Source organism: Rosa chinensis, chromosome 6 (genome assembly GCF_002994745.2).
Source record: "Rosa chinensis cultivar Old Blush chromosome 6, RchiOBHm-V2, whole genome shotgun sequence".
NCBI classification, from domain to species: Eukaryota; Viridiplantae; Streptophyta; class Magnoliopsida; order Rosales; family Rosaceae; genus Rosa; species Rosa chinensis.
Genome location: NC_037093.1, coordinates 7,890,633 through 7,903,251, shown reverse-complemented (window position 1 = coordinate 7,903,251; position 12,619 = coordinate 7,890,633). Strand labels below are relative to the sequence as shown.

General features: G+C 36.1%; 2 protein-coding genes across 5 annotated transcripts; both read right to left on the bottom strand.

Moving 5' to 3' along the window:
- Positions 1-285: 285 nt before the first annotated feature.
- Positions 286-875, bottom strand: LOC112174764 (glutathione S-transferase U8). The gene is made up of 2 exons (XM_024312556.2): positions 617-875; positions 286-477 (listed from the first exon to the last, which is right to left on the bottom strand). The coding sequence occupies exons 1-2, from the start codon at positions 857-859 to the stop codon at positions 349-351; spliced, it is 372 nt and encodes a 123-aa protein (XP_024168324.1). The 5' UTR covers positions 860-875; the 3' UTR covers positions 286-348.
- A 1,324-nt stretch (positions 876-2,199) lies between these two features.
- LOC112173892 (telomere repeat-binding factor 1) lies at positions 2,200-8,787 on the bottom strand. Of its 4 annotated transcripts, none has more exons than XM_024311576.2 (7): positions 8,564-8,787; positions 7,612-7,808; positions 7,253-7,467; positions 6,069-6,165; positions 4,496-4,579; positions 3,413-3,763; positions 2,200-2,379 (listed from the first exon to the last, which is right to left on the bottom strand). In XM_024311576.2, the coding sequence occupies exons 2-7, from the start codon at positions 7,759-7,761 to the stop codon at positions 2,365-2,367; spliced, it is 912 nt and encodes a 303-aa protein (XP_024167344.1). In that variant the 5' UTR covers positions 7,762-7,808; positions 8,564-8,787; the 3' UTR covers positions 2,200-2,364. The 4 variants fall into 4 exon arrangements, with proteins under 4 accessions (XP_024167344.1, XP_040365469.1, XP_024167343.1 ...); XM_040509535.1 differs by having other exon boundaries at positions 3,402-3,763; positions 7,612-7,798; XM_024311575.2 differs by having other exon boundaries at positions 7,612-7,798; positions 8,564-8,784.
- Between the last annotated feature and the right edge of the window lie 3,832 nt (positions 8,788-12,619).

Sequence of the window (12,619 nt, the reverse complement as noted above, 5' to 3'; positions counted from 1 at the left end):
GGAGACCGCGTTGGGCGGTCTTCTCTTCTCCGATGCCTAAGTTAGTCAATGTATTTGTGTTGACAGGATAACAGTAGGTAAGTAGTAAATGCGTAATTAATGAGGAAAGAGGAGAGAACCTTTTATAGGTGAGGAAGAGGCTGATCTCTTCCATATTTTCGATGTGGGACTGATATGCTTCAGTTCCCAGCTTCTGGAGCTTCTGATGCCATCTTGACGCGGCGCGTCGGCGGTGATCTGGGAGTGAGCCGGGGCTCAGGTGGTAGCCTGCTTGGCTGTGTTTCCGTAGGTCACCCCGCTGGTGGGAGTTGGTACCGCTAGCGGTGGCATGAGCGTGACTCATTAGAGCTAATTATGCTTGGCAAATGCTAATGTAAGTACACCTTCCAAGTACTTCAATTTCCCCTTTGCTTTCACAATAGCTTCCTCTTGCTCTTTCTCTTCACTGCATAATGTGTCCACAATAGGTGGAAAAATCTTCATGTGCAACCACAAAACTAATTACATAGTGAAGTTAAATAATTTCTTTATCAAAATGTATCATATATCAATCTTATATGAAACTAGTGTTCAAGAATGATTATACTATGAAATAGTAGTGGTTGAGCTAGATTACCTTGTCATCACCAAATTTGGCCCAAAATCGTGCAGCGGCTTTATCATGAGGATCTTGGGGTAGCAAAGAGTTTTGTTTCCATGTTTCCTCGATGTATTCAAGGATCACAAGAGATTCAGCAATTGATTTTCCGTTGTGCACAAGCACTGGAACCTTCTTATGAATGGGGTTGTGTTGAAGAAGCAAAGGACATCTTTGAGCTTCAGTGCCCAAACTATCCTCAAAGCAAAAAAGCTTGACCATGTCTTAAAGAGCTTGACTTCTGCCATCTTAGTTGGTACGAGCTGTGAAGGCTTAGGCCTTTTATGCAGAACTTTTAGTATGCAACTTTGCTGCTGTGTCCCTATATTTTACTGCATTTATATTATCGGAGATCTGACTTTTGCCCAAGTGCCAGACATTATTAAAATTATAGGTTTACGTACACAAGAAGCAGCTGTAGGTTTTGCGAAGTTCATTGGTGTGTACTTATTATAATCTCAGAGGAAGGAAAAATGGACCAAAATGATTTGGTATCTGGGGAAAATATGGAGTGGAAGTGATTTATGAAAAAATGAAAGGAGTGTAATATGAAATAATGTTTGGATTGTCACGTAAGGCTGGAAAGACTCTGCTTTTGTTTTCTATGGAAATTTGGAGATGTGGAGGCAGCTATGTAGACGTAAACATTGTTCCTATAATTTGCTGCTGATATTGTTTTTTGCAGTCAATGAAGTTCACTCTTCCAAATTCTAGAGCAGATCGTTTGCCGCTGATTTTGGTTTTCTCTACTGGAAGGAAGGCCATCCTCTTGATTTTATATCTATTATTGGTTTTCTCAACTATGATGATTCGTGACGCTGATGCGGGTCTCAATTGGCTCTCATTAGTTTGTGCGGAAATCTACCACATTTCGATGAGTGAATAAGTCGCATGTATCTGCTACTATCAACTTCTCCACTCTTACCCAACAGTTTACACCATCTTGAAATCTCCTATAATCACATCAATCATACGTTGAATTAAATTGAATTCTCATCAACTCCTAACATTAGCACAGACTGCCTAGCATATTCCTTCTTTTTCCACTTCTTAATAGGAGTCAAGAATTTGAAAAGATTTTTCTGCTTCCAGTAACTGTGATGTTCCTTGCTTCCGTACCCAACTCATTAGGTTATAACATGTAATCCGTTTCTCACTATGAGAGTAAAATACATCTGTACAACTGTGATGAAATTCAAAAGAAACACTGTTTCTCAGCACGAAGATGGGTAGAAATTAGAATCACTCTTAATAAATTTAAAAATGTCCACCTGTCTACACAATACACAGCTACCATATGGTCAGAGTATCCAGTGATGGAGAAACATATACGTGCTGCTGCCTGAATGGACCAACTCTGCAGACAAAGCCGCCTTCACTTCCATCTCGAAAAAACAGAAACAAATCAATCAAATAGAAAGAAGCACAAAACAGATTCCCAGTTAGACTAACTTTTCTATCACCAACGTGAGCTGGTGTACTTCCAAAAAGAAAATGAACATCCACCATGAAGCAGATGGATCTCAAAAGACAATCCACCCTACACAGAAACTAATCAACAATCAAATAAACAAATTCAGCTTTATCTGCCAGTAAAGGTGGGCTTTGGCACTTATCTACCACTGCCAAAAAGGCTTTATCATAATTTACAAGGTAGTGAAATAACTGTATCTAGGTGTAGTTCCACAAAACTTCTGGTTTATCGTTCTTCCATTCATTGAACATCATCAAGCTCGACTCATCTGCGCAAGATTTATAAGAAATAAGAAAATTACACTCACATGCCTGATAAACTAAAGACCATGAAGGTATTCCAACTGGATACCTCTTCAGCAATTATTGAACAAATATCAAGATTGCAAACAAAGAATCTGAGCCCTCACAAAAAAGAGTGATAGAGAAATAGAAGATATATTAGTGCTGAACTACACTGAAAGCCATCACAAGAACAATTTTATAGGGACAGTTACATATACATACAAATGTGCTTAATTATATACACGTCGGACACAAAATGTGTGCGCACTGAAGCCCAAGTAGTAAAAGACATGCTGGATGCAGGAAAGGAGAATGAGAAATATAAACCAATCAGAAACTCAATGTCTTATCAAGTTAATATAAATAAATTTAGAGACATTATACATTGATTGTCCTAACTTCTGTTAATTGTATATTAAAGTAATAGTAACAATTTCAAATATGTTCAACAACAGAGAGGATTTAGTTAAAAATAGAAAATAGTGAGACTTTGAAGACCTTATAAGCATTTAATCACATTGACCGTGAACTCCGAAGTCAACAGTGAGCGGCGTAGCACATCTACAGCCCAAGTGCAAGTCTAAGCAATTTATAAATTCATATATTTAGAAGAAAAAATATTAAAACAGAAAAATGAAGACAATACCAGTTCTCTGTTTCACTCTCCATTTGACTTTTATCCTATGACAAAACTAATATCCATCTGTTTGCATGTTAAAAGAGGATGACTCTGAGGCCAGATTGAAGTGTCCAACCCAAAAGGCCAATTTACAAATAACTGTTTTATATCTTAGCAATTAAAAGCAGCTTTAAAAGGATACCAATCTTTAGGATGGCTATGATATCTGATTGAAGTGTCCAACCAAAATACAACTGATTGTTCTATATCCAAAATTGGTAAGACAGCTTTAAATGCAGGTATGCCTCTTCAATTAAAAGTTTGAATATGGTTATCAATGCGACTCAAGCCTAGACAATAAATTCAGTGCAAAAGATTCTGTATTACATGGACTTTACCATCTTTGCAGGATTCCTTCCTTTTAGTGTCTTCATTGCTGCATCTGCAAAAGCTTGTGCTGCTTCTGCATCAGCTTCTGCTGCTTCGGCTTCCCTAGCTGCCTCTTCCGCTTCTGCTATCGCAGCTTCTGCCTCTGCAACTGCTCGAGCAGCAGCTGCAGCAGCCTCTTGTGAGGTCATGGTCCTCATCTTGGCTAGCTCTAAATCAATCTGGGTTTTCATAAGCATGGTACCATCATCCTTATCAAACTTCGGGGAAGCCCTCTGCCTGCCCTCAAACAGAAACATAGAAGAATTTCTTCTTTTTTCCGAAAATGTTGGAGTAGGGGCAATCCTGTACCTTCGTTTTACCTGTGAAAACAAAGATACAACATAGAAATAAGATAAACAGTCCAACTATTTTAAGACTCTGTCCCGCATAAGTTTAAATAACAATAATAATACAATCAAGCCCCTATGGCAGAGCAGCAGCAATGGAAGTTCTAGCTGCATTCAATTTCAAGGTGTTTGACGAGTTTAAAAAATTAAAAGGCTTCAGTTCAATTTTCAGGTTTAACTAACTACTCCATTAGCTGACAAACCAAACCACCTGAACAAAAGGGAAAAGGTACACGACACTACAATGGCTATGATTTGAGAATTCTGTTAATGCAATGTAACAAATTTGGAAGTAGCAATCTATCATATGGCCAGACTGATCAAGTAGTTAAAAACAGAGAAACTCTAGGATAAATGACCAGGAAGACTAATTAAATATTTGATCTGCACAACCTCCTGATATACCTTGGGAAACTTCAACCATAATCTAACATTTTCTCCACACCCAGAAAACATTGACCTTATGCATAGAGTAAATGGGATATATTTGTTCATATTATTAGTATAATAAAAATTAAAATTGATTACTATCTATCATAACTTTCAATACTTCACACAAAATACGATAGTCCTACTTGATTGTAAATGAATATAATGACGATAGGCAACTTGATGAACATTAATAAGGTCATTAATTATTCATTTTACAAAAGCAAACACTAATAAGGTTGTTAATGATCTAACATATTTGATGAATAAATTTACCTTAATCAGTTTACCGCTTGCTGTCAAGAATTTTAATTTTGCCGACAACAGCCTCTTGAAATCTGGTGGAGCCCAATATTGTTCCTACAGAAGGGAAGCTTAGAACATAAACTAATAGCTCAAAATAATGCAGGAAACATAACTCAACGGAATAAAAAGAAAATACAGACAGCCTATCTATTGCCAACTGGGACATAGTACAATAGACAAGTCAATACCTATCATGGAGTTTATTCAGCACTAACAAAAAATGATAATTATGAACTTCTAAAAAGTAGTAGTTTCGCTTTGGATTGTATAACATTTAGGACTAGTGTTATACAAAGACAATTTAATACAGTTGGGTGGGATATGCAACATGTCATTGAGCCACCTAACCTAAAGAAAATGTTACTTATGCAATGTTCAGAAAGAAAGAAGAAGAAATTCAACTTCTTTTTTTAGTTTTGGAGAAGTTTGCAACCGCAATAAGCATAACTTCCTCATTGTTAGCTGCTATTTTCATAAGGCAGGCTATCATAGAAACATTGTTCTAAATATACTTCACCTATCAAAACTATGACTATATGATCAAATTGGACAAGTCATAATTGTTGTAAGGAGACCCCAAAGACATCTCCACTCTGTAAGAGAGTATTGGTGTTGGAAAGGTTTTGTTCTTTCTTAGTATGGATTAAGCAATGGACCAACCACTTTTTAACTTATCCTCCTTAAATTTTCTTTGATATTAAAGAAGATGGGACCTAAGTGGGCATTTCGTGGCAGTCCATTTCCATGGAGTGGCTTATCAACTAGAGTACAGTACCTTATCTTTCCCCTCCTCCTTATTCTTCAACCACAATCTGACTGAAAGGTTTATTCTTATTAAAAATATCCCCAACAAATAAACTAAACTGGAAATAGTAAGATCAGATAGGGAGAGGGAACCAAAGTTATTTTTGTTCAACCTCCAATCCTATCAATCATTGCCTCTTTGGTTGTATTGCACTCATCATTCAATACATTTTGTGAGAGTCTTCAAAGATAAGGAGGATGGGAAAGGGATCTATTCTCAGAAATCCACACTTGTCCTCAAAGCACAGACAACATAATGAAAGAATAAGAAGAAAATTAATAAAAAGACTTTAGGATGTTCACAACCCAAAGCCTTATGTGTGCAACCCAGGATTCCTGCAAGTTTTACAGGCATCTCCAAGAGGACCAAGAGGAAGAAGTGAAGAATATAGAACGGATATCAGGGGGGGGGGGGTATCATCTTAATATATTATTCCCCCTTTTTTGTTGGAGGATGTGCAACTGCCATCTATACCCAACCCTGATGCTTCCTAGGACACTAAGGATAAAAAATAACATAACCATCCTATGATACAAAATGATTTGTGAATTTAAGTATCAAATTATAGATATTACAAACTCCTTTACAGTGGTTTACCATCAGATTTTAGCTGATTGAGCACAAGGAAATACATCATTGTAGAGATCTTGCCCGTGATGTTTTCAACTTATGACAGTGATGTCGCAGAGAAAGCAGTAAACTAAAAATACCAAACTGTTTGTTCAACATAGAAAATACCTCTATATATGTAGCAATAGTAGTCTTATTAGAACCACCTGGATCCTTTAAGCTAGTTATCGCCTCCATAATAAGATCGTCCAACCTGCGGTCATGACTAGAAATTAAAGCTCAAAGTTACAGCATGTTTCAAGTTCTGAACATATTACAGGAAAATATTTCAAAACATTGCAAGTGACCAAATCTATTATCAACAAATTTAGATGACAAACCAGCAGAACAACTATTATAACAGCAACAGAACACAACAACAATAATTTTCATCTTTATTATCACATCTATTTCAGTATGAAATATGGACTCAGACATTTGTCAATGAGTACAAGAAGCTTCAATGCGATGGTTGCTCAGTTAAAGAGGTTAAAAGAACTGAAGGAAGGACCGACAAACACCTGTCCATTTTCTTTCTGTACCGTTAACAAATTAAATGAAATTGCATATAACTACCTAAACCCATAACTAATTGTTCGAACAACCAGTTCACTATTGTTCTTGTTATATGATTGTTTGATCAAATTCAGTGTTCCCCATGAGCTTGCACATTCGAGCTCAATCCTTAAGGAAAGAGAAAAACCAAGTCTGTCTACTGATCAGCACAAAGTAAGCAACTCCAAGGAGTAGTCTCAGGTGAACTTGAATCTACTCCTTGGTGAACTTGAAGAGCTCCATAAGAGCCAAAACATCCTCTTTTATTCATCAAATTTCACTCACAAGATTCTGGCACATGAAAAGACAATGATTTCATGCAAGGATGATTTCAGAAACCCTAGTTTGTTTTGTGTATACACAATAAAATTAGCAGTCTACCATCCCTGATAATTAAGTAACAGTTTGCACAGATTAACTGATCTGAACCGCAGGCTATGATAGCCCACAGTAGACCACACATAAACATATTAAATCACACAAAAAAAAAAATTAGGGATTGGTTCTCCACACTAAACATGTGAAACTATGAAAAGGTAAAACAAAGACTCAACTCTCTGGATACGAATTGTAACAGATCTAGATGGATTTCTGATTTGTAATATAACAATCAATTCTTGAACGTGAACAAAATGAGACCAAGTTTCCAAAACTACCATATGAAGCACACTAACATGCACACCAAGATGCAACACTAGACATTCAATAATTAAAGAAGGGCAAATAAAAAACACTGAAAGAAAAGAGAGCTGTCTAACCTCACGATGGATCTCTTCGGAGCAGAAACCTGCTGTGAATCACTGGATGCTGTCATAGGCTTAGCATCCATAACTTCTTCATCGCTTTGACCAGCACTGAGAGCCATAGAACTATCTTCCTGTTTGGGGACCTGAGGCATTCTTCTAGTTACTGTCTTACACTTATCTCGGGAGCCCCATCCATTTACCATGACACTCAAATTTCTCCACTTATCCTGCCCACCATCAAAACCAAATCACTGTAAAGAGTATACCAAAACGTAATCCAGCATAAACTATGTAGAATTGGCCAAGGCATCAATAAAATTCATACTTGTCATCAAAAACTATACCATTTGAATAGTATTAAAGAACCATACCTTAAGATCTACATTTGAGCGAAGATACAAGATGCGAGCAAACTCTGGATCTTTAAGTATGGTCCGCCATTTACCAGCCCCATGTTTAACCACTCCAGCTTTAAGGGCTGCTTCTTCTTCTGCATTCCATTTCTGCTTAGGAGCGCCCATAGACAGTAGCAGGAAGGAATTCCTCCAGATTATCAATCTGCATAACACTAGTGGTCTACATTAGCATATGCACTCAAACAAACATCTGGACAGTCATTAGATATAAAAACTAAAAACAAACAACTAAAATGAAACGTAAAATTCTACCGGGACTAAGATAACCTAACACAAGTTTCTGCCACACATTTTTTTTAAATAACACCTGAAAAACACAGTTTCCATTCAGGAATGAATTCTCATATGAGATGTAAATTTGAATCAACCCGTTGAAATCCGTAAAAATTTAATGCCCAACTTCGAGATTTTCTGCATCCAGTGCTCTCATTATTAATCCAAGTAACTCAATTATCATCTCTTTCAAGCTTACACTGTAATTTTCTTTACAATTAGCATCTTCTTAAAACAGTTCCCAAAAAAAAAAAAAAAATTTACCTCAGCTCCACAGGGATCAAAATTCTCCAACAAAAAATGATCAAAATTTAAGAATAATTTCACAATTTAATCACGTTATATAATCACCTAAACACTTCATCTCTCATACAAATCGAAAAAGGAAACAAACTGATTCAAACCCTAACAGCCTCTCCCCAAAAATTTCAACGGCTGAACGCCCAATTTCATCTTCCATAGAACAACAACCATAAAAATTCCCAACAGATTTAACAAAACGGTGACACAACACAATTCAATTTCACTGATTCCATATACTAATCTCCACCAAATTTTACCAATCCAAAAACAAAGAGTTGAAATTGCGCCAAGGAAAAAAAGAATAACAATAACAAAGATATAAAAAAATTACCAGAGAAGCCAGTGTGAGGCAGCCAATAATTTAACTTTCTTCTTCTTCTTCTAGGTTTTTCTGTGATTTTAACCTAAATTTGGTTTTTCCGGGTTTGATTTAGTTTTTGAAATTCAGTTGCTGTTTCTCGTCCACCTGGGTTTTTTTACTGGGCGACACGAGAGAGATGACCTTGCCAGCCGGAAGTAGCATGGAATTTCCGTGCAACCTTTTTTATTCTGCCACGTGGTACAAAACGGTTTTTCCTATCGCTGAATTTTCTAGGTTATATATCGCTGAATTTTTCTCATGCGTTCGATCCTTTGTGTGGCTCAGAATTCACTGAATATTAATTTTTTAAATATAAATGTTGAGTATGAACATTTCACATGGATGAAAACTTCTTTACGAAATTTGTATCCTTCAAAGATAATGAGTGATGCTAGATTGAGCACAAAATCTCTAAGAACAAATAGGGCTGCACACGGATTGGGTTGGTTCGGTTTTGACTCTAAACTGTCTCTATACTAAAGTGAGCGGTTTAAGCATTTTTGACAACCGGTCATTAAAAAAAAAAACTTTAACCCGATCCAATCCAATCCAATTAAAGATGGTTTGGTTTGGTCGGTTAGGCGGTTTTAACCTATATTATATTAACATACTATTTATGAAAAAAAATTCTAGTTAAATTCAATCTAAATAGTTAAAATTATATTAAATAAGCATAATCTAAATTTAAAATACAATAATTAAATCCAAAACTAATATTCAAAAACCAAAATCTAGAATAGATTCAAAGTGATTGAATTATTTGATGGCTTAGCTATAAATACTAGCTTAATATGGTATGATTAAAGGTTAGAGAATGAGAGATTGAGATATGTGATATGAGAGGATCAAATTAATCGTAGTGATTATATATTAGACTTCTAGGCCTTTGGACATTGGATTCGATATGGTAGTATATCATTTGAGAATAAAGTTATAATTGGATATTTAGAACTTACTTACAACGACTGGACAAATGAATATATATATATATATATATATATATATTTAACACTTTTTCTTATTATATTTCAAACATACCGGTCGGTTCGGGTTCCTCGGTTTCAGTAAAAGAGAAACCAAACCAACCCAATTCATAAATTGTTTGGTTCGGTATTGAACCGGCTTTCAATTTTTTAAGTTAAAAAACCTTAACCAAACCATACTTACCGGTCGGTTTTGACCGATTTGGCCGGTTTGTACCGTGTTTTGCAAACCCCTAAGAACAAACATTGATGTTGATAACTTAATAGCCCTAAGGCAAATAGGCAATGGTTGATTTCAATGGCATAAACCTAAAAATGTTTTACTCATCTCTTGGTTACGCGCGTTGATTTCTCTTTTTCACCACTCGTATGTGTCATCACAATTCTTTTTTTTAATGAATAAGGAATTAGACAATATTAGGTTATTAGCAGTTCAGAAGCAGATGTTGTTGGGCACCAGACCCACCATCAAATTAGCTTAATTCCCATTGCTCTCTCCCCCTCTCTATAAATGTGAGAGATCCGAAAATTGATACTGGGAGTAATATGTAGGCAAAGAGTGTATGTAAGTCGCCAGGTAATTAAGCTTGGCTTGCAAAAGTATTGCACTACAAGAGAAGAATCAGTTTCAAGCCAGATATGAGTCCCAACTTCGGGCCCAAGCAAATCTCAAAACTTCAATCACAGCCAAAACCTCCGCATCAAGTGCACTTGGAAACTCCACTCTATGCGCAAAGGCACCTATATATAATTCTATAAGTAGGCCCTCATGGTCACAAAATATCCACTATGCCAAAAAGTTAATCAAACAATACACATTAAACGACATAATACTAATTTTCTGTTGTCTTACTTTTTTAGACGACATAAAAATCTAACTCTATTGTTTAATACCCACCGAAACACACTTTTATCATATTGAATAAATTTGTGACATTTAGACAACAGTTTTATGTTGTTAACTCAAGATAGAGATATACCCTATTATTTCATTCCTCTGAGCCTAAAAGCTGGTCTTATTTAGACAACAGTGATAAAAATAATCTGTTGTCTGAATATGGATGATTGAAATTTTGGAATTCTCCCTCCAACCTCAATAGGCATTTCCCTCTCAACATGGTCAAACCCTAGCCAAGTCAAAATGGTGGTAACATTCACACAACAAAATTAAGAAAATTGAGTTGTCTGATTATAGAGGGAGTCAATTTTTTTAATTTTAATTTTTTTCTTTTCCCTAATAATTACACCAAAAGCCTTGTGTCCTAAACCCAACTTCATTCTAAATCTCTCAAGTCTCTCGAAGTGAAATGAAGTCTCTGTGATCATGACTCGCTCTCCCTTTCTCTTTCTCTTTCTCTCCTTCAGTGACGAATTAAAACCAGTGTCTCTCCCTTTCTCTTCCTCTACTTCACCCCCAGACCTTCATTTTTACTCATTTCTTCTCCCAGCACCGCCACGATGAAGTCGACTGAGACGGGGAATGAGTGATCAATTTAGAACAATCTAAAATAAAGTAAGAGCAGAATCAATCTAGCTTCATTTTCATTTTGTAAAACACTATGAAGTTACTATATGGTTAGTTTGCTGTAATAGTTTGGTACATAAATAGCAAATCTAGAATAGATATAATTGTTGTATCAAATCAAAAAAAAATTGCAAATTAAATAATGCATCTACAAAAGTTGATTTTCGGTTCCTTATGGCTATGACACTGATATATCATAGACTGACGTATATGATGTTTATTCGCTGGACGTCTTCAAGTTCAAAAGAGATGTTAGTTAAATATTGGTGGTTTTTGACAAATTTAAGTCTCATATATGTAGGTAAATAATCGAAAAAATAATTCTTTTAATTTTTTTTTTTTTGATCAAATCAGCAACCATTCATTGATGTGAAGAAATGTTACAATTAAGTAAGTCGGCATCAATCGACTTTATTAGCCATTCCGGCCCTTCCTCTATATAATAGAGACTAGCATTTTCATACAAAATTGACTTAGCTAAACCATGAGCTACCATGTTACATTCTCTGGGTTGAAAAATGACCTTATCGGTACCGCAGGCGTGCATGAGAGTCTTGATGTCTTCTACCAAAGTACCCTCCTCGGACCAACAAAGTTCAACAGAATTCACTAGGCAAGCTACTTCTTTACTGTCGACTTCGATATCAAGAGGAATAATACCCACTTCAAGAGCAAAACAAATGCCCGCTTTCAGTGCCAAAAGTTCAGTTGCTAAAGGAGAGAAGTAACCCCTAATTGGGTGAGCAATCGCTCCCATTAATTGGCCATACTCATTCCGAATAACCGCACCTAACCCTCTTCTTTGACCGTTGTTTTCCAAAAGAGGTTGACCAGGTACAACTTCTGTTCACTTTTGGTTCAATGTGCTTATGGTTTGCAGCAGAGAACTCCTCAATAATGTGATGAGCTTATTGAATGATAAGGCAAGGATTTTTGCACGTTACCTTTCCATGGCAACTTGAATTTCGTTCATTCTAGAGCTGCCAGCAAATTACAACAAAAACTTCAACTTGTTCAAGTGGGTTGGTATGAATGATATGCTCTAACCAATGGAGAAAAGAGTTGTGATGCTTCCCAGACTTCTTCCAAAGAGAAAGCTTCCAAACTTTCTTGCTAAAAGAACATTCTGAAAGTGCATGAAGGGCAGATTCCTCCATTGCTCTACACCTAATGCATTGGGCAGTGCCACTAATCTTTCTCCTTTGAAGATTTAAGGAGCATGGGAGAATATCAATTATAGCACGCCATAAGAACAACTTCATTTTGTTTGGGAGGTTTAAATCCCAAACTGTGTTCCAAAATTTCTTTTTCTCATTTGTTCTTCAACAATCACCCCTTGACTCTTCTCTCATTTTAATATCCAATGCTGCCCTGTAGCCAGATCTAACTGAATATTTTCCATTTTTTTTCAAAAAACCATCTGAGACTATCCTCGTTTCTTCTGTCTCCAAGAGTAATACTAATAATGATATCAGCTTCATCATGGCTAAAAGAGGAGTAAATTAAAGGTAAATTCCA